Source organism: Wyeomyia smithii, chromosome 3, assembly GCF_029784165.1.
Source record: "Wyeomyia smithii strain HCP4-BCI-WySm-NY-G18 chromosome 3, ASM2978416v1, whole genome shotgun sequence".
Taxonomy (NCBI): Eukaryota; Metazoa; Arthropoda; class Insecta; order Diptera; family Culicidae; genus Wyeomyia; species Wyeomyia smithii.
Window position 1 is genome coordinate 87,970,867 of NC_073696.1, and position 27,448 is coordinate 87,998,314.

The following is a 27,448-nucleotide window of genomic DNA, read 5'->3' on the forward strand; positions in this document are numbered from 1 at the left end:
TTCAGGATAGTGCTCGCACGGCAGCTCGATCCGGTTTGTCGCCTTTTTGTAGATAGAGCAGACGACTTTATCCTTCCACTCCTCTGGCAGCTGTTCGGTATCCCAAATCTTGACAATTGGCGAACGGCAAACTTTTTCGGATTTTTCTTGATAAGTTCTGCTCCATCAACATCTCTGCCGACCTATTTGTAGTAGCGTTGCACCGAATAATAGGGCTGGGAAAAAGATTTGTTGTGAAAAATACCGAATTTTCAGTTTACAGAATAATGGTTTTAGCTTGAGCTTGTCTAGAGTAAGTCACATTAAGTCAAGAATAATTTGGTATTTAATTTTTCTCACCTTATCATCATGTTTCGTTGAATATTCGGGCGCCTGTTCAGCCGAATATTCGGCCGGACGGACGGATGGCCGAATATTCAACAGAACATGATTGAATGAGAAAAGTTAAAAACCAAATTACTGATCAATTAGAGTGGATTACCCTAGACAAAGTCTATTTTAAATCATTTTTCGATAATCCGAAAATTCGGTAATTTTCAAAAATAACTTTTTCCCAGCCCTATTATTCGGTGCATCTCTAATTTATAGTTCTTCAGCCGCTTGATGGCGACCCTAACTTTACCTATCAATGGAGGTGGTACGTCTCCGTTCTTTTAAAATTTTAGAATAAAGGTAATAAAAATACCTAAATAAAAATAATTTTAAAAATATAAAAAAAATCAAAAATTTCAAGTTTCAAATTCCAAAAATTTGAGAAATTAAATACAAAAGAGTTGACAAATACACTGATCAAAACTTTTCTTTACATTTGACAGCAATTACATCAGGAATAACTACAAGATTAATTTTTTGCAAGAAATGTGTTTTCTGACTTTTAGGGGGATGAGTCAACAAAAAATCTTTTTTATTCGAAAACAGCAGATCATTTATGTAAAATAAATAAAAAAAAACATTTATTTTCTCTGATTCGATTATAAATAAAGTTCGATTATATACAGTGAATAAAATCGAAGGCTATATATAATCGTGTCCGATTTGTATTTTAGGTCCCGAGAACCACCAAGAGTTTGGGTTGTTGTGCAGTGTTGGTATAAACTAATACAAAGTTGAACTAAGTAACCTTTTTCCAGGTTTGAGTTTAACTTTAATCTCTTCGCTTGAGTTAAACTATACAACTATTTCTAGTGCAAATCCATTGATCACATTGATATTCAGCTATTCACATTGATATTCAGCCGCTCTATCTTCTTCATCGATCATTTCGAGTAGTGGGCCGACGCCAGACCTGGCCAAGAAACCTCAACTTCCAGTAGGCGCTTCGCGGCCAGTCCGGAGCAAAAAAAAAACTGCTTTTACATGCCCTTCTTGCTGATTGCCGACCACAGCAGCAACTTCTTGGTGAACTTAGTGTTTGAAATGAACTTCACATCGGAGCTCACTTCCTTGGTGGGAGAAGTAAAATACGAAGCGCCCTACCAGTCGTTGACATGCAGGATAAGATAGGTCTTGTCGTCCCTCAGCACCGCCACGTCGCGATTCAGCCGCTGCCGCTGCGTAATTGCCTGCAGCTCCGAGATCAGTGGACGGGACTGCTGCTTCCTGACGCGTATGTCCATGTTCGCCTGGTACTTTTTCACTGTTTGGACTGTTGCATTGATCCTCTTTAGCATCCTTTGGAGCTTCTTGTCGCTCAGGGTCGTCATCCGTTCGAAACCGGGCTTTCTTTCGATGCTCTGATTGTTGTTGTGATTGTTGTAGGTGTATCTGGCATCCAGAACGTACCACACGATGTTCGTTTATGACGCGGAACGCTACCGCTCACTTCTGAATGGAGTAGCAACACTATTTTCGCAATCACGATTGAAGTTCTACTGATAGAGTTGTCAATTTTTTTTGCTGACACATGGGTTACTATAACTGATGTTGCATGGGTAGTTTCGTCGGTTCATGTGAAGCCAAACTTATGAAAAATCTTCAATTTTTGCACTTTTTTAATCAAAACGGTGAGTGAGCAAAGTAAGGAAACTGGATTGTCTTCGTTCTTTCGTGCGTGTTCCTTACTGCCGCAAGTAATTTACCTAGAGTCTCTGCCCACAGTCTACAAATGTCCATCACTCGAAGCGGTGACTAAGGTTTAAATCCTCGACAGGTTGTGACCCAGATGCAATTTCGTCGCAAATCCTGAAACGTTACCTTGGCCCGCTCGCAACACCGCTTACAATTGAATTCAATCTGTAATTATCATCTGGTGTTTTCCTGCTCGTTCGAACTATCGATTGTTCTTGAAACAATAACTTACACACCGAAGCAGCGTGTAATAATGCCGAAGCGGTCAACAGCGACTAATTTAGCCACCTTTACCCCATTTCTCACACAAGAGATGGAAAATGGACATCGAATAGACGCTATCTCTCTGCAGTTTTTGACAAGATGAATCACGGAACAGCGCTGGCGAAGTTTGATTATATGGGCATTGATAATAGCGCGAGTGCTCCGAGTTTTCGAACGACGCGTACTATGGACGATCGTCGTGCAGGAGAACGGAATATGGAGGCGAAGAATGAACCATGAGCTCGCGCAACTCTACACGCAAAACCGACACTTTATTTCTCACGTCGAGTGTATTAGTGACCGCTACTCATGGAGCAGTGCAAGCAGCAAACAACAACTTGTGAACTATGTGAAAAAACCTAAATTAATCCACCTAGCGGTCAGACTCAGCCTTTCTCATTCAAACTTATTATTTGTAGAATAGATTTACTTGAATGCTTAAATCCAATAAAGGTATATTTACTCTTTGGGTTCTAAAATATTGACGTTATAATTGAAGTATAAAATATGAAATTTGACGTGATGTTAGTGCTTAAGAAATAGCGAAAAAAAGAAATTACTCTTAAATTCGAACAAATTCATCACGAGCGATACCGGGAACGTTCAAATAGTACGATACCACATTTAAATCATGTTGAGGCCATATATATTGATCAAAGCGGGTATAGTGTTGAATAGTCTTTGAATTTCTTTTCTTTCCAAAACTTTTGAACAGCATATCAAATTGTTATGCAGTTTGTTATTTGTAAGTTTGAGAGATGACTCGTTTGTATGACACTAGTTATGCTCAAATAAGTCGTGTAATACTTGAAATAATAGACTTTCGTTGTTCTAACAATTTAATACATAACGGTTGCTTAAGTTTGATTACAATCAGATGAAAAGGGAACGTATAGGAAAGCCAAACTTTGGAACCACGTGTTCAATCATAATTCATCAGTTAACCCTTAGCTAGCCCGTCCATCTGGTATCAACATTGTTCAAATCGGTTGTGTAGTTTCTAAGATAATGAAATAAAATTCAATAGGGTGTTATGAGGCAACTAGACCTTTCATTTTACATTAATTTTGTGGAAATCGGTTCAACCATCTCTGAGGAAAGTGAGTGAGTCCAAGTAGTCTTCGGAATATGTTTCTTTTCATAGCTGGATTTCACATTTTTAAACATAACAGGCAAAATAATAATCCGTTTGCAAAAAATTCAATAGGGTCTTATGGGGCAATAAGACGTTCCATATGACATTGATTTTATGAAAATCCGTCCAGCCATCTCTGAGAAACATGAGTGAGATTAAATAGTCTACAGAACATGTTTCTTTCCATAACTTCTGAAGCACCTGTTCAATCTTCATAAAATTCAAAAGTTAAGGGTTTTTTAGGTAGCCCGTTAATTTGAAACCATCTTGAAATCGGTTTTGTAGTTTCTGAGATATTGATGTTTCGTGATTTTTACATTTTGATAACCTCTAAACTAGAAATCAGATTACAATAAAATTCAATAGGGTCTTATAGGATAACTAGACCTTTCATTAATTTCATTGAAATCAGTTCAGCCATCTCTGAGAAACTGAGTCGAGTGATATACGACATTCGGCCCTTTTTAGCACTTTTATACCTTTCTAGGAGAAAGGCAAAAAGTGAAATGATAGAAATGACTTTTTATTTTAACTTCAATCCTGAGCAAGGCCGCAAACATTGAAATAGTACAATATCAAATTTAAATGATGTTGAGGCCAATATTTTGATCGTAGTTATAGTTTTAAACAGTCTGCGGGCTACATTACTTTCTATAACTTTCAAACCACATGTTTAAACATTATGAAATTCATTGTTTAAGGGTTTAAAAGCCCATTGATTTGAATTCAACTATGTTCATAGCTTCTGAGATATAATAGCGATTTTCACATTCTGACGCAGCGTCAAAACTAAAAGTTCTATTACAATCAAATTCAATAGCAACCTAAGCGGCAAATAGAATCGGTCAGACCATCTCTGATAAAAGTGAGTGCGAAAAAAAAGGTGCACATACACACGTACACACCCACACACAAACATATACACCTATACATGCATACATGCAGAAAATGCTCGATTCGCCGAACTGAGTCGAGTAGTATATGACATTCAGCCATTTGGATCACTTTTCTACCTCTTAATTAGCCAGTGATCGTTAGGAGAAAGTCAATATGTTTACTTTCATTATGTGATTTCACATTTTTATGAACAACGGACAAAGTTACAATCCGATTGCAATGAAATTCAATAGCGATCTATGGGGCAACTAGACCTTTCATTTGACACCAATTTTGTGAAAATCTGTTCATCCATCTCTGAGAAAAATGAGTGAGTTTAAACAACCTCAGAATAACTTTTCATTACATAACTTTTGAACCATATGTTCAATCATAACGAAATTTGATAGTTAAGGGTTCTGGAGACAGCCCGATCATTTGAAACCAGTTTCATTGAATTCGGTTGTGTGGTTCCTGAGATATTGATGTTTCGTGATTTTTACATTTTGATACATAACCTCTAAACTAAAAATCCGATTACAATGACATTCAATAGCAACCTATGGCGCAACTAGACCTTTCATTTGCAATTAATTTTATGAAAATCGGTCCAGCCATCTCTGAGAAAAGTGAGTGAGAAAAAAAGTTGCACATACACACACACATACACACATACACACATACATACATACAGAAAATGCTCAGTTCGTCGAAAGGGGTCGAGTGGTATATGACATTCGGCCATTGGGACCACTTTTATACCCTTGGTTTTTCCAGTGATTGCTATACCTTTCTAGGAGAAAGGCAAAAACTTGTGAACTCACTAGATTTGAATAGCTATAATACTCGATCGATTTATATCAATGGATTTGGTCATTAAAAAGTACCATTGAATGATTTGCAAAAATAAAAAACGAAACAAAATTCTGTTCACAACATTTTGTAATCAACGCTAGCTTCACCGCAAAACTAGCAAAACCCTCCATCCCACAAATTGTGAATAATTATTATTTGTCATCCTGTGCACGCGCTTTTTTTCAAGCGACGAAGAAATTTCTCTCTCGCTCGTATGATTTCCATGTACGTGCGACGAGACTAGACACATCACATACAATTTGCAAGTTGCTCTTTCGCTTGTCTTTCGGTTCGAATTGCGACGCGCAAGGCGATGTCACGTCGCTTTACGAAATGAGTGAGACACCAGTGCAGTGCATACTTGATACCAGTATTGTTAGTCTCACTCATGCTGTTGGTGCGTGCTTGCTGCTACTCAGGGCAATGCATGAAGAAGAAAGAGTATCTTGAAAGCGTTTGTGCAGAAGACTGAAGAAATGTAGCATATGTCTCGTTCTCAAGAAGAAAGAAGGAGGAAGGTTTTGGTTTTCGCTCGCTTTGCAATGCTGTTGATACCAGTTTAAATAGTTTAAGTGTAGTAGTTGGGGGCTGCCAAATACATTGAAAAAACGCTAGAGCATTAATTGCGTTATGCCCAACACGCAATCATTGTACTGGTTTCAAATCACATCAACAATTGTGCTAGAAACGAACAATTTTGTACTGGTTTTACACCATCCAACTTTTGCGTGTACGGTGAACCCAGTATTCAGAAGGTGGCTGAAGCTGGACGGATACGCTGGGCAGGGCACGCTGTAAGAATGCCGGACAACTACCCTGCGAGGATGGTGTTTGCCTCGAATCCGGCAGGAAGAAGACGACCAGGGGCGCAGCGGGCAAGATGTTTAGACCAGGTGGAGCTAGATCTGGCAGAGAGTACACGGTGTCCCAGGGATTGGAGAGCGGCAGCTAATAACCGAGTGAATTGGAGAAACTTTGTAAATCAGGCCATGTCATTATGACGGAATGCCAAATAAATAAAAATAAAATAATGATAATAGCTTGATGACCTGACTGCTTTCTTACCACGTCGGACGAATATGTCAGTGAATATTGATGAGTTTACTTAATCGCCAGTTTCTGTCCCATCTCGAGTTGCTAAGGAGTGGTCTTTTGCTTTTACTTTTCCTACTATACATAACTAACGTAAACAGCACTCTCAAATGCTTCAAGATCTCGTACGTGGACGACCTTAAGCAATACTTTGTCATGAAGGATCAAGCGGATGCGTCCTTCCTACAACAGCAACGGGAGATGTTTGGAGCTTGGGACAGCATCAACCGGACGTCTCACAATGTGACTAAATGTTCAGCAATCTCGTTTTAATGTAAGCTTGCTCTGTACCATCACAACTATTCGCTTTTCGGTACTGAGTTAAAGCGTGAGATGTCAGTGAAAGATCTGGGTGTGCTACTGGATTCATATCTGAGCTTGAGAGAACGCATTTCTTACATTATCGTTTCCAAGGCCTTTCCCCAGTTAGGCTTCATTCACTTGGCGCTACGATCCTACTGCCACTGACAGTCTCTGCCGAGCCGAAACTTGAACCTGCGACGACTGGCATGCTAGGTAAGCATTGTGCCTTGAAACCAACTAGACTGTTGACGTGAAAATAAAAAAACTAAACAGAGTGGTGGCAAGTTATCGTTTAGTAACGCGTTTTGGCGATTATGAGCAAACCTGTTCATTAAAATTGAATAAAATAAAATGTGATGGAGGATAATAAAGTAGGTATAACGAGAAACCCCACAGCCGTGAAATGAACAAATCGATAAGGGAATAGAGTTTAACAGAGATTACCAAAACATGATAGAGAATGCTGACGCATAATCACTCACCTTAACACTAATGTTGGTTGCTAGTCCCATTATGAAACCTACTTTAATCACTAGCGGCCACAACCAGTAGGATATACCAACAATTTCGGTAATGACCTCTTCAATAGAAAACTTGTCAGCGGGATCCAGGATCAGGAAGAAAATTTGAAACATTTGAAGTGTACCCTCGAAAAACAGCACCAGTACTCCAAAAACTATAGGAGAGGCAAATGCCTGCGTGGAGCGATGCATAAGCCGTATCAAGTCAAAATATATTTCGATTAAAAATCGTAACTCCGTATCATGACGGACATTTTTACTCATGTGACCGCAGACAAATATTAATTTGTTTCGAAGTGTCACTAAAATCACAACATATTGCATCATGTACGTGTCAATGTGAAAAACAATTAATGTGAATATTAGGATAATTAGAAACTGCACCATTTCATTGTATAAAAATGAATATAAACAGTAAGCACAATAGTAAAAAGTGCTTACAGCAAGACTTGTGACTATTAACCACCAAAATTTCGATTGGTTTGGGGCCTGTAGTTTGGAATCAAGCTTTTTTTGAACCTTTATCAGTGTGTTCAACAATTTCAGTATGGCTTTGTAATTCCAGATACCATTCAGAATAATTATGAAGCTGTAGCTGAAATAAAGTTCACTGTCAATTTTTAGTAGCCAGGCCAGAACGATTCCATAGCTTTTCAACTCTAGCCATGACTCAGTAGAGTACCACACGTAATACTTGTTGCAAGCCACTAAACACATCACATTTCCTAGTACTATCAAAACACTGTACTTTGTAGAACAATAGCGACCCGTCACCACATTGAACCGTACGTTGTTATGCGCTAGATAAATGTTTAACGGCACAATGAAACGCAGCGGATCCTTCCCGGCCATAGTGTCGACATTGAATTCAAAGCTAAATGATTAGCACCGGGTGTCCTTATTTCGGCAATGTCAGACTAAATATATCCTCTGGCGTTACTCTCTTCAATTGGATCCTGGTACCAATTCTCTAAGTAATTGAATTCATGTCAAATGTCGAGAGCGATAAGCGAGATCTAGACAGTTAATAGCCGTATACCAATCAGTTTAGTTCTTCGAAATTGTAAGTGGTTTGTCCACAATTTCCTGTTTTGCAGCTTTTAATACTAATAATTGATCACCTTAAATTACACTGGTCGACTAAATAAAAAAAGTGCATTGCAATACCTCAAACAGGAAAAAATTAAAGATTATAGATAATAACCATTTCTATGAATTTTGGTGCCCCTAGCCATTACCAAAACATGTCAAATGTGTGAGTGTCGTATAGAAATTGCTCACCGGATTCGTAGCTTTAACGTTAAGTTTACGAGGAAACTCATTGAAGCCTCTGAAAAAACGGCAATGGATAGAGACATCAAATTTCACAGGCATGGTTGAATAGCTATAATCTTTCATTCTTTTCCGGTTTGAGCTTTTTGAGTGAACCTGTGGAAGATGAATTGTTGAAACAATTTTGAGCAGCTTGCTCATAACATAAAAAATAATAAGCAATTGGCATTAAAAACAATGCTCCCTCACTCACCTTTTGATTGAGATCGTTAGCCTGTCCAACTGTGAGAAATATTTTTATTAATAAAGGCCATAACCAGAAGGCATAGCTCATGATTGCCACCACATCAATATCCGAATGTAACTTATTACTCGAATCAAAAGTTGAAAAATATAACTGATACATTTGAGCCGTTCCTTCGTAAGTTACCAGCAGCAAGCAAAACAACAGAGGAATCGCGAAGGCATCCGCTGCCAACTGCATTAGAAACCGTAACTCAAAGTATATATATGTTAGTTCTTGAAGTTCCATAAAATTACTCGATAATCTAGCTCCACATTTTTTAATGAACAGAAAATCTGTTCTCATGACAAACACAAAGACACTAAACTGTAACAAATAGCAATCGGCTATAATATTGAGCACACCAAACATTAAATCAACACCAGAGTCAACCCGAGCGTAGCTTAAATCGGGTACCAACAACTGAAAGCTGCATATAAATACAACATTATACAATACACTGCCAGTCAGTCCTGCAAAAAGGAGCCAACGAAGATTTAACCTATCCTGAACACCTCTAATTGATTGTATTTTTCGTCGAACATTCACCAATCCGTTCAGAAATTTCACAATTGTTTTACTTTTCAAGCATCCGTTGATGATCATTACATAACTCCAACAATAACACAACTGACCATCCATAATCAACAACCATGCCAAAACATCTCCGTACATCGTCATTCTTTTTACGCTTGTAGAAATTGCAAACCACAGATACAAAGCATTGGAAAAAGCCAAATATATAGTATTTCCTACAACGATTGCATGACGGCTATTGACGGGATTGAATTGACCCGTTTCGGGATCGAATTGAACCAAATTAAGAGCAAAGAATTTGTTAGCAGATATAATAACTTGCACAGAACCTAACTCCGTCATGGTTTCATAGAATAAAAACTAAGCAATAACTGCCAGTTTCTGGAAGTTTTAGGGGTAAACTTTTCATTACCACGCAACCCATCAAAATGACTGGACTATAATCAACACGTAACATGAAAATGAAAGCATTTCATTATCGATGATTCTCGTTCATACATTTTCCACCTGGACATATCAGTCATGATAAAACAATGGGAATACAAATCGCATAATCAACGTTCAGCTCATGTTGAGTTATACTTAACGCTAACTTTTTCTAACTGAGAGTCGATTAGAAAACACGCTATTTAGGAGAATGGTTGTTTGTTTTGAGATAAAATAAGTTGATAGTTGAACAAATGTTGATAATTTGCTCGAATATTTTGTAGGTTCACAGTTTTAGCCTCGGTAGTATATTTCGCAAAAAATAGGATGATAAATCAAATTAAACAACCTGCACCTTTTTTGAAATTTTAATGAGAAAATAGGAAAATAAAAGTTAACAATTTCGCAATCAAATCTATACGCGAAACACTGTCGAATTTTTCTATGTATAAAAGAGTAGGTCCAGTGAAATCACCTTCAGATAATAACTCTGAGCAATTGATGAGTAATGGAATGCCTATGGCAAAATCAAAACAATTCATCTTCTTTCCCTTGTAGAAGCTTATGACCACTACTGCCATTAGTTAGATATATTGAAATTTCATTAATGTGTGATATCATCCTTATAAAACAATTTTCTAATTGACGAAAGCAAACTGATTGGTTGATAAATTGAATCCTCAGTATGATTCTTATCCGGCTTCAAAATTGGAGTACGTTTATCCTTTTTCCATAACACAGTGCAACAATTTTTTTGCCTTGGCTTCTATGTATGATTTTATGATGAAGTTTGATGCGAAAATAAATTTCCCAGAGTTTGAACATATTTTAACTTGAGAGGCAACAATGGCGCCATTTTGAATTTTTGAGAAACCGGTAATTTTTCGTGTTTTTTCGACGCCATTTTGTTTTAAGACCAAATATCAATATTCCAAGAGTCTGTTCACATATTAGTATCTCTTTACCCATCTTTTAAATAAAACAGACCTTAAATCGGACTAAAACTGAGATCACAACGGTGATTCTACGAAACCGGTTTTGGCATAGTTTTAGTATATTTCACAAAGCAAAATGATAACGATTATTTCTGAGCATTAATGGTAATTCGCTAATATCTTGAAGTGGTAGTCAAATTATATCTTATTTTGAGTAAAAAAGTCTCAGAAATCGAATGGTAGGTGTCTGATCAACGTAAAATGTCAGCAAAATGTCGATTTTGCCCCAATTCCCCTACAATACGAAAATAGGTTTATCTGCTGACATTTTACGTTGATCAGTTACCTACCATTCGATTTCTGAGACTTTTTCTACTCAAAATAAGATATAATTTGACTTCCATTTCAAGATATTAGCGATTTACCATTAATGCTCAGAAATAATCGTTATTATTTTGCTTTGTGAAACATACTAAAACTATGTCAAAACCGGTTTCGTAGAATCGCCGTTTTGAGCTCAGTTTTTGCCCGATTTAAGATCTGTTTTCTTTAAAAGATGGGTAAAAAGACGCTAATATGTGGACAAACTTTCGGAATTTTGATATTTGGTCTTGAAACAAAATGGCATCGAAAAAACATCAAAAATTATCGGTTTCTCAAAAATTCAAAATGGCGCCATTGTTGCCCCTTAAATTAAAATATGTTCAAACTCGGGGAAATGTAGTTTTGCATAAAAACACACAAAAAAATCATATATAGAAGCCAAGGCAGAAAAAAAGTCAATTTTTGTTGCACTGTGTAATTTGAGAAGATATGCAATTTTGAAGCCATTATTGAAATTTTTTACTAAAAACTAAAAAATAATTCGTATCTCGATGGTTCCTTGACGGATTCTCAACCTTTGGGTACCAATGAATTCGGAATGAATTCTAGTTTATTGGCAATATATAAACCTACAAGAAACTAGCTGTAAAACAAAGTTCTAAGCGTTGCAAAAATGAACATTTTGCAAAAATGAACATTTTGAACTTTACGTTCATCGATTACTGAAAAATGACCGCCATTTTTATTAACGGGAAAAGACTCTTAAGGTTTCAAAAGAATCTGTTTTAGCTTCGAAAAAGATATTGAATATGGTTTCAATGTTTTAACTCGAAATAGATAATATATGTTTAATCTTTTTCTGTGAATCTTTATAAACAGTTTTTAAACAGGGTCCCGAAAACTTTGATATTGGCCCTTGTGTATATTTCTTTAATAATGAGAAACTGAATAATGTCGTTAAATATTGGTGAATCGAAATTCACTTGGGCCTTTGGAATAGTATAATTTCTGGCATCAATATTCAGGTCATTTTGCAAATTTAACTCATCATTAAAATTATTCCCAATATGCGTTTGATATCTTTCCCAATTAGCTTTGCGATGATTCAAACAGAGCTCATAGGGCTTAAAACTAATTCATGTGATGTGGAAAAAATGAGTGAAAGTGTCCCGTCGGGATGCGGTATATTTTTCCGAATCTGTATCACATTTCCAGTTCGCTTATTTTTCGCTCTCTTTACTTCACATACTGTCTGCCTTATGAACTATTCGAAAATAAATAGAATAATATCCTGAGGATCATTTAAATGTTGCGGGTGAGGTCATACGAAATACTAACAGCTGAGGTCATACGGAATATCAAGCGATATCGAACATAAGGATAAATCCAGAGCGCTAAGTTGCGCTGGAGGTTTTGGTACACGTGCCATATCCCCATTGTTTGGATTTGTCATATCGAAGTCATCACAAAGGTTATAGTTCAAAGAGAACCGGTTATCATGATAAGGAGAACCCCAAGCCACGCCATGAGAGTTGAAATCTCCCAAAGCCAAAATCAAACGTGGCGAGGGAAGAAGTTCTATTAAATCGAAGAGCAGCCGTTTCCCAACCTGTGCTCTGCACAGTGGTCCAATAAGGCAAAAATTGGAACTTAATTTCATAGCGCCTTTCAACTTCATCCTAGCTTAACAGTGTCTTCGGAGCAATTATTTGTATGAATGACCCGCATAATCGCAAATTGTCAATAAATATGAAAAGTTTACTATACAGAAAATAAAAAAAAATTACTTTTTTGTGTTAAGAGATAGAAGAATAGTTTATTCAGCAAAGTTGTAGAAGATTCAAAAATATGAAATATGAAACACATATTTTTGCTAAAGGTCATATATCTCCAGGACTTTTCCTTACAAAGGTATATCATATTTTAGCTTATTTTTTCGATAACTTCAAGAACGTATAGTTTGAAAAGGGCCAAGTGGAATCATGATGTCAATACTTTTCCTTGAAGTTAAGCAGAAGTACTATAAACTCCTTCAGGTTCCATTTGTCCCAATCCACCCATATAAGAGTACGGCGAACTATGTTACAGTAGGTTTTCATATATCCAAAATACTAACTTTTTTGTGTTAAGAGATAGAGGAATGGTTATTTCGGCAAAGTTTTAGAACTTGCAAAAATATGAAACTTTGCGGAACAAACGAAATTCCTATCTTCAGAACAGAGTTACAGAGTATTTCATGCAAAAGTTAGTTAAAGTTCGTTTTTTGTACTTAACTTTTGTTAGTTACATTTTACAAGAAAACGTTGTTCTAAAGAAGCATTTGGGCATACAAAACACACGTTTTTGTTGAAGACCACACATCTCCAGGACTTGCAGAGATAGAATCCTTCTCTCCAGCGAATGAATTATCCATTGAAGGATATGATCGCTGCAAGGAGGGGCCTTTTAGCAGCCAACTGCTTTAAAAATGTTTTAACTGTAGGTAGAAATGCCATCAGGAGACTTTTGAGAGGATCAGTTGTGTTGAAATACTCAAAAATCCAGTCCACAATATCTGCAAACTTCAGCAGCCCAGATTCTGGCTGAATCTTAGATAAAAAAGAAAGAACAGTTGAGCATTTTGATGTTCCTGAAGTGCCGGAAGCTCCTTGCGAGAATTGAGATTTGCCAATCCCGTAGAAGTTTGTTTCGGCTTGTCAATAGCACTTTTAGTTTTTCTGCGAAAGTGCGCTTTGAGCGCTGTTTCAGAGACCGCTAAATCTTGTCTTGGCGCTGTTTGTACGCGGGGCATGCGGACAGCTCATGCGGAGTCTGTCCACAATAAAGGCACTTTTTAGCACCTTTATCGCAGGCATCATCCGTGTGTTGCTCTCCGCATTTGCCACAACGTTCTTTATTGCCGTAGTGGATGACTATATGACCCAACTTCTGGAACCTGTGGCAGTTCATTACCCGCGGTACAAGCAGACGCGCGGGTAGCCACACCTTATCCACGAGCACAAAGCTCGGCGAGCAGTCCCGGCGAAAGTTACGCGAAGAGTCTGATTGGGTGAAAGTTTTTAAACCCTTGTCAAGCGATACGACTGCAATCGAGTATTTTTATCGATTGAAGGCTGGGGTCCTTGAAGAGGCCTTTTCCAGTCTTCAACAGATCCTCGACGGACAGACTCGATTCGGTGACCACGTCGTCGATCTCCATTGCACGAGCTGGAATATTCACGTGGTATTCCAGCGTGAAAAGCTCACAAACAGCAATCTCATTTGCTTGCTTGAGGCTTGACACGCAGTTTAGTTATTTCGGTCACGGCTGAAAACCGTGCCAGCTCCCTACAAATTTGCATTGTATTCAATGCCTTAGCTTTCGGCCGAAGGAAGACAACCCACGGGCCCGGATATCCATCCGGCTACAGTTTTGCCTCAGGTGGTCTCGAGCTATGATGTAGAGATGGTCGGGTATGGGAAATTTGTTACCCGTACCCGACCCGTACCCGACTTATCGAGAATTTTCAAACCCGTACCCGACCCGAACAGGAAGAAATTTTTTTTTCAACTACCCGTACCCGACCCGTACCCGCAAGAAAAATACCCCGAAATTATCGGTACCCGACCCGTCCTGGATTTTTTTTTTTTAAATACCTGGTTACCTCGCACATTTTATGCATTTATTTTCATATGTGGTTTCTTGAGATGATGGCCGGAGTTAGGCTAGAACCGATTGTTCATGTGAACGAATGTTAATGAACCCAGAGTTCCAGGTGACATATTGGTTCTCCTTGAATCCAGCGTAGCAACTGTCACTGAGAACAGAACGCTCGTCTGATGTTGAAAAATTTGACCATATTTATCACGCAGCAAAATATCTATTCATAACTGTGTAAGGAGAATTTGGGTTCCGTGTTAGTTACCTCAGTTTTTCGTGTTAGTTACCTCATATTAAAATTGATCAAGAATTTCAATTATTTATTTTTGTATGTATACGTATGACTCATATAAAATGCTGGAAATTTTCGTTTTGTTTTCGAGAGATCAATGAAAATTCAATAGATTTTTTTTGAAAGATTCATAATAACTTCATAATGAACCAGATCAAAACGACTAGAAGATCACGATAAATTATCCTATGGTGGACCCCTTTATTTTATTAATTTGTGTTTGTGATGCAGACTGGCTGGACAAGATGTTTCCAGATGGATGTTTTCGGAAAATCACTCGAGTTTTCACATACAATGAACTAATCTGGCGGGTGGTCCACTATAGAAAAGGAATCCACTATATGTTAATTTACCCTACTAGAACAACACGGAGAATGATGAGAAATGCATGTCTGGTAGAGTTTAAAACAAACTACGAGTTTTATGTGCACATCGTAGCAACCTGGAATCTGAAATTCGGTTTAACACAGATATTTCTGTACATGTGGCATCCCTGATCATAGTGCAAACCAAGACCTAGGAGGAAGAAACGAATACTTAACTAGAAATCGGTCGAAACAGATGAAACGGACTTTTTTCGGTTTTTGATAGCGTGTAACTATCTTCTTGCTGTAACCCGAGCATGACTCGAGCTAAGTTTTTAGTAACATCAGGAATGCTAAATGTGCAAATTTGTCTGTAAGACACAAATATTTCTAGTCAGTTTCTTCAGATTTTCAAGTTTATATATATTTACGCAGACTTTTTTTTGTTCACACATTTATTTGACACGATTTCGCAGACTTGCGCAGAGTTGCTATAGTTTTACAATTTTATACCTCACTACTTTGTGAAACGAAAGTTAACATTCAAACGTGATGATGTGTATAGTTCGAAATTGTTACCAAACGACAGTTTTTTTGATACCCGAGTAATAATTACGGAGGAGGTATTCCACATATTACACGTTTTAACCACAAAAATGCCTTGAAAAAATCGGCAAACTTTCAAAACTCGTAGCTTACCAAATGACAGAAATATTATGTTTCAGAAAATATTATTAATTTTATTGCGTGTATGGATGTTATCATGATAAGTATTTTTCGAATAAATCCACGGTCAAGTAAAATGCAATCATCCTTCCACAGTGACGGTGCAACTACAAAATTGTCACTACATAAAACAGAAGTTGGTTAAGCAATTCCTCAAATTTCAAAAGAAAGCCGGCTTGCAACGTAAATCCAGAAAGCGCAAGTTTAATAATCGAAATACACTAGTAGGATTATTACTGAAAGTTTATGAAATTTATCATTTTACGTAAAAATAAACCAAAATATTTTGGGTAACCACACTGAATACAAAAAAATGCTAGCGTTGAATATTTTATCAAGTAAAGCGATACCTTCAAGTTATAACAATTCCTGCTACTAAAAGATGCTTTTTTCTCCTGGTTCATATCGACAACTCATTCTGATTCATTTGACTTTCCCACAACTTCGTATGTATCCATTTCTCCCTCCCAGACCAAGACTATGTTAAAACACCTAGGCTTGAAAAGTTAATAATTAAATTCTCATAATGCACGAAAATCGAATTACCCGTACCCGACCCGAACCCGACCAGTTGAGAATTTCTCAAACCCGTACCCGACCCGAACCCGAAGCCTTGGTTTTGAAATTACCCGTACCCGACCCGAACCCGAAAAATATTTTTTGGCGTTACCCGAAACCCGACCCGAACCCGTCGGGTACGGGTATCGGGTAAAAATACAAGCCAGTCGTCGTAGGTTCGAGTCTCGAATCGGGAGAGACTGTTAGTGTCAGTAGGATCGTAGCGCTGACCCCGCAATTGTCCTGTACACTAAACAGTGCGCTGCGAAATCTGCGTATGAATAAACAGAAGGTCAAGTTCCGAAGTGGAATGTAGCACCAAGGCTTTGCTTTGCTTTATAGTTTTGCCCAATGGATCGGGTATTGTAAGGCAGCTTTTCCAATACGCGGCGCCTTGTACCCGTCTGTATCGAACGGAGAATGGATTGCTTTCAAAAATATGAATTATGTATCAAAATATGAGTTCAATTTACATAGATTAACTTAAATTTATTTATCGCATTACCTTTTCACTAACAACACTTGCCGAACTTAATACAACACATAATTTGATCGCTAAGGGTCCAAGCCAGATGAGGTATGAAATCATTTCGGTGAAAACAACGCCTAGCTGATTTTCGATGAGATCAAACGCTTGATAGAATTGATAGAGTTGTGCGGTTCCCTCAATGAATGTGATTAGAGCACAAAACATTACAGGTATTACGTACGATTTCACTAATAACTTCATAACAGCAAATGTATCGAAATACACTTCAAACAGATTTTCAATTTTCATCGTTTGTACAGTCCCATGCCTTAATGAAGTTGTAACCGAACTAAGTTCGTCATGCAAAACACGCAAAAAGACATTGAACTGAATCATATATATGTCACTACAGAACTGCAGATATCCAAATGTCGCACTTATGCCCATACAAACCCAACCATTTGAGAAACTTGGAAATAGGTAGCAGAGTGGCATCATAATCACAAAATTATACAAAGCACTAAGAACCATCAGACATTTAACCGACCGAATTAAACTACGATAGTTGGTAGAACCATAGATTGGACTGATTCGATTGCGAACGTCCGATAACAGGCTCAAAAATTTAATCATATTTTTGGTGTTGGAATGTCCATTCCAAATCGTTACATAACCCCAGCAGAAGCACATTTGACTGTCCACTATTGTAAGCAATCCATAGGCGTTTCCGTACTTTTGAAACCTCTCCTCAAGTGTTAGCACACAATACCATAGGTACAATACGTTGAGAATCAGGATGATTAATATATTCGCGAAAATAATCAATAACCGTTTGCTTATGGTACGATAACGACCCGTTACTTCATCGTAACACACCATTGTCTCTGCTAAAATGTGAGCCACCGGTAGTATAACTTTAAGTGGATTGTTTTGCACCATTCCTGTAGAAGCTTATGTTTGTAAATATCCGATCTGAGCTAGTGGAATTATAGTTTATATCTAACACTTAGATAGAAAAACTATCAAAAGAAGGGTCATGAGTTCCGCATCTGAATTATGAGCAATTTTGAATATTGATGCTATTAAACTTTTGCTGTGAAAGTTGTTTTGCCTTTCACTGCGAACGCTGTATTATTAAATTCTTTCAGCAAAAACCTACCTTCCTTTGTTCTACTCTGATGATTAAAAAGCGTTCAATTTACGAAATGAATATATTTGATTGGTCGTTAGGAAAGCTGCATTACTGTGAAGTAATGATTCAGACGCAGAATAATCAGCCTTTTTAGTATATTTTATATAATTGTTACACCATAAAAGGAGCTCGTAGTCTAAAGGTTACAGAGTCTGCTTTGCCAAACGAGTGGTCTGGAGTTTGAATTTTAGTAGTAGAAAAAGTTGAATGAATACCTCTCCAAATATATGACGCGAAATTTTACTTTGATCGTTGTAAAATCGAAACGTAACTGTTGGACTCGATTATATATCATTCGATTGGATATCATTTTAGATTCGATTATTTATAGTAGGGTTTATTAGTTCCCCATTAACTAGCCCGTTCATCTGATATCAATATTGTTCAAATCGGTTGTGTAGTTTCTAAGATAATGAACTTTCGTTATTTTCACATTTTGATACATTACAGACGAAGTTACAGTTCAGCCATCTTTGAGAAAAGTGGGTGAGTTGAAGTAGTCTTCGGAATATGTTTCTTTCCATAGCTGGATCTCACATTTTTCAACATAACAGGCAAAGTAAAAGTCCGATTGCAAAAAAAAACCTAAATTAATCAACCTAGCGGTCAGACCCAGCCTTTCTCGTTCAAACTTATTATTTGTAAAAATTAAATTAACATGAACGCTTCAATCCAATAAATGTATATTCAATCTTAAGGTTCTAAAAAATTGATGTTGTAATCTATACATATAAAAATGCAGTCCGGTCTGTCTGTCTGTCTGTCTGATCCATATAGGCCCGAAAACTACCGAACCGATCGACGTGAAAATGTGTATGTAGGAGTTTTTGATGCCGATAAAGGTTCCTATGATAGTTTGAGACCCCTTCCTCTTCTGGAAGGGAGGGGTCCCATACAAATGAAACATAAATTTCTGCACAGCTCAAGAATAAACCAAGCAAATGAAACCGAATTTGGCATGTGGATGTTTTAAGGGGTAACTAGTATGACCATAATGGTTTGACGCCCCTCCCTCTTCTGGAAGTACATGTTTCTTCACAAATTTCTGCACATCTCGCGAACTAATCAACTAAATGGAACCATATTGGCAAGTGAATGTTCTTAGTGGTAACAAATATGTTCCATAATCGACCTCAGACAACATTTTGGATTGTAAGATGGCAACTTCCGGTTTCTGGAAAACAGCCGAAAATGGCCGATTTCCACCCAATATAATAATATCCGGATCTAGAATAATACACAGAAGCTAAAATCGACCACAGGTAGCATTTTAAATTCCGGTTTCTGAAAACAGTAGAAAATGACCAAATAGCACCCAATATGAGTTTTTCTTTAACCAGTATGCCGTTCAAAATCCAGAAATTGTCTCCAAATGCCATTATGAAATCCAAAATGGCGACTTCCGGTGTCGGAAAAACAGCGGCAAATGACCAAATACCACCCAATATGGGTATTTCCGGAACCGTAATGATGCACTGGAGCCACAAATTGACTTCAGACAACATTTTGAATTGTAAGATGGCAACTTCCGGTTTCTGGAAAACAGCCTGAAATGGACGATTCCTAATAAATATTAGTATTTCTGGAACCAGAAAGATGCACAGAAGCTAAAAATTGATCACAGACACAATCTTTAATTTTAAGATGGTGACTTCCGGTATCTGGCAAACAGCCGGAAATGACCAAATACCATTCAATATGAATCTTTTCGGAACCAGAATTACACCCAGATGACAGAATTTGATTTCACAGGCAATTTTAAAGTCCAACATGACGACTTTCGGCTTCTGAATAACAGTCCAAAGTGACCAAATATCACCCAATATGAGTTTTTCTTTAACCAGTATCCTAAATACCATTTTGAAATCCAAGATGGCGACTACCGGTTTGTGAAAAACAGCCTAAAATAAACAAATACTATCCAGTATCTCTGGAACCAGAATGATGCAAGGAGCTAACAATTGACCTCAGGCACCATTTTGAATTGCTAAATGGCAACTTATAGGCAACAGTCGGAAATGACCGAATAATACTCAATATGGATATTTCCGTAAACGTGATGATGCATAAAAACCAAACATTGACCCTGGACACTATTTTGAATTTGAAGACGACCACTTTTAGTTTCTGGAAAACAACCAAAACTACCTCCCAATATGGGTATTTCCGGTGTCAGATTGATGCCAGAAAGTCTGCTGATAATGACAGAATACCACCCAATATGAATATATTCAGAATTAAGGCGATGTACAGAAGCCAAAAGACGAGGATGTCATTTCGATAAAACCAATCATTTCAAACGATTTGTTATTTGACTTTGATCATATCCTATGGCCGATTCGTCGTGCATTTGCAGACTTCAAACAAACCGCAAGGAATCAATGAACTTGGAACGTTCAAATAGTACGACACCACATTTTAATTATGTTGAGGCCACATCCCAAGCAGCAAAATTTGTTTCGATTATGAACTTTGTGCATCACAGCAACAAATTCTTATGCGAAATAAGGTTGCAGTTACATCTCAGTTTCTTATACAATGACAAAAAAGCGCAGGAGGTGGAGCCAATTGCAACATTTTCGTTGTTTCAACACAAGTTTCAAGAATGAAACCGCAATGTGTATGAACTGATACATGGAATTTGATAACAACATGGTAAATGCTGCGTGGTAAAATTTCAGCTACGAAGATGCATCGTAGCAGCAACTAGGGCGCAACAGAAACTTTATGGCGTTGTGGTAAGATTGTAAAATGGCAAATGGTCAGAATGGAAAGAGATCGCCTGTATAGCGATTTATTTTTGATTATTTTCAGAAATTTGAGGATTCAACTCCAGTTATCAATTTCTATTCACTTTTCTCGTTTGTACTATTTACGTCATTTGCTGTAGAAACACTTGCAAGTTCATGGCTCAGTTTTAAATATTGCTTCCCTTATCATGCTGATGGTCATTACCAGTTTTAATTTTGCTTCTTCAATTCATCAGTACCTCACCGTGATAATGAAATTTAAAGCAATTTATCACATTTCGTTTTAGAGACCCACACTTTTTGGACGACTTCTAGTCCAAGTACCCAAAAGTTACAACGCAGTAAATAACCTCATCTCAAAAACAAATATAAAGCGAACGATCGAGCAAAAGTTGCTGTTACATGGTTTCAGAACATGACAGCAACTTTTGGAAGTATTTTTGTGTGTTTGTTTTTTGTATCTCGCAAGCATTACGTTAGCAACCTGTATGCTCCACGGTGGAGCCTCAACCCACTAGATCTATTCAGTGAAGGTTAGGTTTTCAAATGCCGTTTACACGTTTCAACAACAAATCCAACCTCGCGAATTACGTTGTTGGTGTGAAGATTTTTGAAGCAGCGATGCAACTTTAGTTGTTGCTTATTTCTTCACAATTTCATCGTTGTAACAAAAAATGTTTCTTAAAACCTCGGAATTTCACTAGTGCAACAAATGATCACAGTTTATTTTTTTATTATGATTCAATTGTTGCTTGGGATATATCGATCAAAGCAGGTATAATTTTGAATAGTCGTTGAATTTCTCTTCTTTCCATAACTTTTGAGCCACATATCAAATTGTTATGAAGTTTGTTATTTGTAAGTTTGAGAGATGACTCGTTCGTATGATACTAGTTATGTTCAAATAAGTCATGTAATCTTTGAGATACAGTTCGATTACAGTAAAATTCAATAGGGTCTTCTGTGGCAGCTAGACCATTCATTTGACACTAATTTTGTGGAAATCGGGTCGGCCATCTCTGAGAAAAGTGAGTGAGTCCAAGTAGTCTTCGGAATATGTTCCTTTGCATAGCTGGATTTCACATTTTTAAACATAACAGGCAAAGTAAAAGTCCGATTGCAAAACAAATCAATAGGGTCTTATGGGGCAATTAGACCTTTCATTTGACACTGATTTTATGAAAATCTGTACAGCCATCTCTGTGAAACATGAGTGAGATTAAACAGCCTTCAGAACACGTTTCTTTCAATAACTTTTGAACCACAAGATCAATCTTCATGAAATTCAAAACTTAAGGGTTTTTTAGGTAGCCCGTTCTTTTGAGACCAACTTTGTTTAAATCGGTTATGTAGTTTCTGAGATATTGATGTTTCATGATTTTCACATTTTTAAACATAACCTCTAAACTAAAAATCCGATAACAATAAAATTCAAAAGGGTCTTATGGGGCAACAAGACCTTTCATTTTCAATTAATTTCATGAAAATCGGTCCAGCCATCTCTGAGAAAAGTGAGTGAGATTGAAAATCTGCACATACACACACACTCACATACACACACACATACAGAAAATGCGCAGCTCGTCGAGCTGAGTCGAGTGATATATGCCATTCGGCCCTTTGGAGCACTTTTATATCTTCGGTTTTGCAAGTGATTGCTATACCTTTCTAGGAGAAAGGCAAAAACAATAAATCGGGTGTTATGGGGCAACTAGACCTTCCATATGACGCTGATTTTATGAACATCGGTCCAGCCATCTCTGAGAAACATGAGTGAGAGAAATAGTCTCCAGAACACGTTTCTTACCATAATTTTTGAACCACATGTTTAATCTCTAGAAAATTCTAAAGTTAATAGTTTTTAGGCAGCCCGTTCATTTAAAATCAATTTTGTTAAAATCGGCTGTGTAGTTACTGAGATAATAAACTTTTGTGATTTTCACATTTTGATAAATAACTTGAAAACAAAAAATCCGATTACAATAAAATTCGATAGGGTTTTATGGGGCAACTAGACCTTTAATTTGAGAATAATTTTATGAAAATCGGTCCAGCCATCTCTGAGGAAATCGAGTGAGATTGAAAAGTTGCACATACTCACAGACACATACACACACGTACAGAAAGTGCTCAGCTCGTCGAACCGAGTCGAATGATATATGCCATTCAGCCATTTGTAGCACTTTTATTTCTTCGGTTTTACCAGTTATTGCTATACCTTTCTAGGAGGAAGGCAATAAAGATTTGTTATGCAGGGAACATATTCGTTCGAAGAATCAAGATTTTGAATACCATAGCAGAAATATACAATAAATTAACAATGTTAATATACTAAACTACACCAAACACACAGTCATATGCCTTGAAAAACAACAGGACGAGGATCTAAATTGAATGTTTTTCCCTGAGGAAGTCACCAACCGGTGTCGAAACGTTGGATAACGTCAAATTTATTTGTTCTAAGACCACTTAGCCCAAATATCCCGACATCAACGATTCCCATTTAACATAACCAGTTTGTTGTGCCAAATATGTGTGCAAAATTTCGTTCAAATCAAAAATGGTCGAATCGATTTTTGTGTTTTGGTTGGAAACGCCTACTTATGAAAATAGACGAACAAGCCTCATATTTCAGATCAAATGCATTGTGTGATCCGACCTCTTTGTATACGGTTGAAGTTAACATAAAAAACAAGTTTCATAAACAACAACTTTTCCTCACTCACCTTTTGGTTGAGATCATTAGCCAGTCCAATTGTAAGGAATATTTTCACTATTAAGGGCCATAACCAGAAGGCAAAGCTTACGATTTCCAGCACAGCATTATTCAAATGCAACTTATTACTCGAATCGAAGATCATAAAATATAACTGAAACAATTGAATCGTTCCTTCGTAAAACAACAGTAACAAGCAATACATTAGAGGAATCGCAAAGGCATCTGTTACCAACTGCATTAGGGATCGTAACTCGAAGTAAATACATCTTAACTTTTGGAGTTCCGTAAAGTTACTCGATAATCACGTTTTCCGATGAACAGAAAATCTGTTCGTATGACGAACACAAAAACACTGAATTGTAACAAAAAGCAATCGGCTCTAATATTGAGCACAGCGAACATCAGCAACCATCCCAGAACTTCTCCGTACGTCGTCATTCTTCTGAGGCTTGTATAAATTGCAAACCATAGATACAACGCATTAGAAAAAGCCGAATATGTGACATTTCCTACAACAATTGCATACCGGCAGCTGGCGGTACTGAATTCACCCGATTCGGGATCAAATTGAACCAAATTATGGGCAAAGAACTTGTTCACAGATAAAATAACCCGCAAGGAACCTAACTCCGTCATCGTTGCATAGGATACAAACTAAACCATTAGTGCCGGTTTCTGTGAGTTTTGGGGTAAACTTTTTTTACGACGCAGCACATCAACTTGACTGAACTACATAATCAATACGTAACATGAAACTTCTTTCCTGCATTATGCAGCGCTGAAAGTATTGCATTATTGATGATTCATTAATACATTTCACCTGGAAATATCTGTCTTGATATAAAAATGAGATTACGAATGACATAATCAAGGTTCAGTTTCTGTTTAGTTATATTTACCGCTAATTTCCGGTATTAAGAGTCGACTAGAACACACGTGTTTCTAAATAAAATACGTTGGTGGTTGAACAGAAGTTGATTATTTAATTTAGATCAAATTTTAACCTCGGCCAGATAACCGACTTGTTTGAATAATATAATGAAAACCAAATGCTCCATATGGTTTCCCTGTGAAACATCATTTTATGACTAGAAAAACGATATGCCATTTTTTGGAAGCTTTCGGGATCGAAAATATGTTATTTTGATTCGAACGCAAATATTTTTTACTGTATCCACAAGCTGATAAAGGAACATCACAAGTCTGGCAATAGTTACCGTTAAAATGCAGATATCATTCGACCACGTAAAAATACGATTGCTCCTATAGTTTTTCCTAGCACATAGACAAGCTCAATCAAAAATAGTAACCGGTACGCAAGGGTATCACTTTTTTGTTTCGTTTTCAGAAAATAAGATACAAACGAAGCTGTTTCCAAATGATGAAGTAATAATCACTCATAATGTATGTAAATATAAAACAAAGTTAGATCTGTAAAGTATTCATGACATAAAAAAAAAGTTTTAAAGATAATAAAACCCGAGAATGAGTATTTAATTAATATGAGAATATATCATTTGTAACATTTTAACCCTTTTTTGAAGACCGTTCGCCCAATCGTCTTGTTGTCAAAGAACGAATTGCATAATATTGATAATACATTTCAATGAACTTATGATTTTTGCTGAAGAACCACGGACAAATTAAGGAAAACGTGTTTTTTTCCTAAATATCTGAAATTCTGAACTGAAATTCAAAATAACTTGAAAGCCGATACATTTAGAATGTTAACTATAAAGAGTTTATTTATTCAAAATGAATAAATATCAAAGCAAAGCTTTGGTGCTACATTCCGATTCGGAACTTGACATTCTGTTTATTTAAACACAGACTTCGCAGCCGACTGTTTAGTGTGCAAGACAATTGCTGGGCTAGCGCTACAATCTTACTGACACTAAGCCCAAGCCGAGACTCGAACCTACGACGACTGGCTTGTTAGGCCAGCATCGTACCTCGAGACCATATGGGAAATCGTGAATAAATATCTGAATCTTTAAAAAATTTTAAAATACAAATATTTCAAAAAATGCTTAAATTAGAATTTGAAAAAATTGCATGGAAGATTTGATTTTCATTTCTCCATCTTATCCTAGACTTATTTTTAAAAGTTGCCTAGTTAGTAACTTTAAGTTTCTTGAAAAAAATTTATTGAAATTTGGTGTTTATTTAAAAAATTTTGTATTCAACTCATTCTCAGACAGGTTTCTAAATGAACAACGGTGCATGAGCTACAATGCTTTGGATAAAACCTATGCAAGAATGCATATATCTTTTTAAAAAAGTGGAAGAGGTTGTTTATAAGAAACGACCGCCAGGTTAACGTAGAATGTCAATAATTTTTTGCAATAGCTTTGGAAATACACTCGATTAGGGTTAATCATTTTAATGGTGTGAAGCGATATATTTTTCCGTATATGTTTCGTATATTATTTTTGCTTTAATGGAATGAAATGGGATAACTGGAAAAATAGAAGTGACTAAATTATTTCCAGTTATACCATTCTACAACGTTCGAAAAAAAATATATCTCATTCATTCTGGCTCAGAGTTATTTTTAGTTTAAAAGTTTTTCCTCAGTTCCGCAGCACGGATGTACAAAAATGATTTCTTGTGGACATTCTGTCGAGCCGGACCGATAGCACTCTCATGAAGGCAACAAAATAACATGTATTGTGTCGTGTTGCGCGGCTTGGAAGGAAAAAATGTTTCCTTCGCTGTGTCGCATAGAAGCAGATTGTTGCGTGTTTGATACTGCCGACGGTAGACATTAGTATGAAGGTGGAAATTCTGCTGTGATGTCAAGCAATAATCGTCTTCTTCAAGACGTTACATTCTTGTTAATGAAGTGTTATGAATTTTCTAAAACGGACTCAGCACCGTGAGCAGAACTTGCTGAACTTTTTTGTTTGGAATCGGATTTGTTTCGCATATACCGCTTGTGATGCACAGTATCAATTAATCGTAATATACATCACACTGCTGCGCAATTGCAGCAGCATCAAACTGCAATCAAAGTTGCAGTTTAGTAACAACCATTCATTATGCTCTTCTAAATACATTTAGTAGCCTTGAAAAAGGCTGGTTGCTGCAGTTGCAAATTTCATTCAATTACTGCAGAAATGCTTCATGGTCCAGATAGCGCGCGATATCCGCTCTGACATAAATTTTTCGCACGTTGTGGAATGGGATAACTGGAAAAATTATTTCCAGTTATACCATTCTACTACGTTCGAAAAAAAGAGGATAGGCTACGCTGCTCACAGTTTGTCGGTATATAAGCGAAATTTGAGCGTGAAAGCGCATTATTCTATCGTCAACTGTGTACCTGCTAACAAATGTATCATCATTGAGATGGCACCAGAGGCAAGCGACAAAGGAGCCAGGAAATTTGACACAACCTACTATAGTCAAACCTCGTTGTAAGGAGAAACATTTTCGGTTGCTTCCCGTTTGGCGGATTACAACAAAGGTTCTACTATTACACTTGCAGCAAAGTTCAGACCGCCGTACATTTGGTGCTCCAAGTAAATTGTTACATTCCTCTTGTCAAGCTATTGTTGCCTAATAAAGGCAACAATATAACATGTATCGTGTGTTGCACGGCTTGAAGGAAGAAGATGTTCCCGTTCTCGTGTTGGATATAAGGGTCACAATTATGCTGTGATGTCAAGCAATAACCGTCTTCTTCAAGACGTTACATCCTTGTTAATGAAGTGTTATGAATTTTCTAGAACGGACTCAGCACCATGAACAAAACTTTCTGAACTTTTCTGTTTGGAATCGGATTTGTTTCGCATATAACGCTTGTGAAGGACAGTATCAATGAATCGTAATATACATCACACTGCTGCGCAATTGCAGCAAACTGCAATCAAAGTTGCAGTTTAGTAATAACCATTCATTATGC

The 27,448-nt window shown here is 37.0% G+C and overlaps 1 protein-coding gene across 2 annotated transcripts in view; it reads right to left on the reverse strand.

Moving 5' to 3' along the window:
* The window catches only part of LOC129729899 (gustatory and pheromone receptor 39a-like), an 82,952-nt gene that overhangs the window by 25,865 nt on the left and 29,639 nt on the right, over positions 1-27,448 (reverse strand). The window contains exon 1 of one of the 2 annotated variants that reach the window (XM_055688778.1): positions 16,917-17,050. The exons of the other annotated variant lie outside the window; for it this stretch is intronic. Coding sequence (XP_055544753.1) covers positions 16,917-17,000 — 84 coding nt within the window. The 5' untranslated portion in view covers positions 17,001-17,050. Of the gene's footprint in view, positions 1-16,916; positions 17,051-27,448 lie in introns of those variants that run through there. 2 annotated transcript variants of the gene reach the window in all.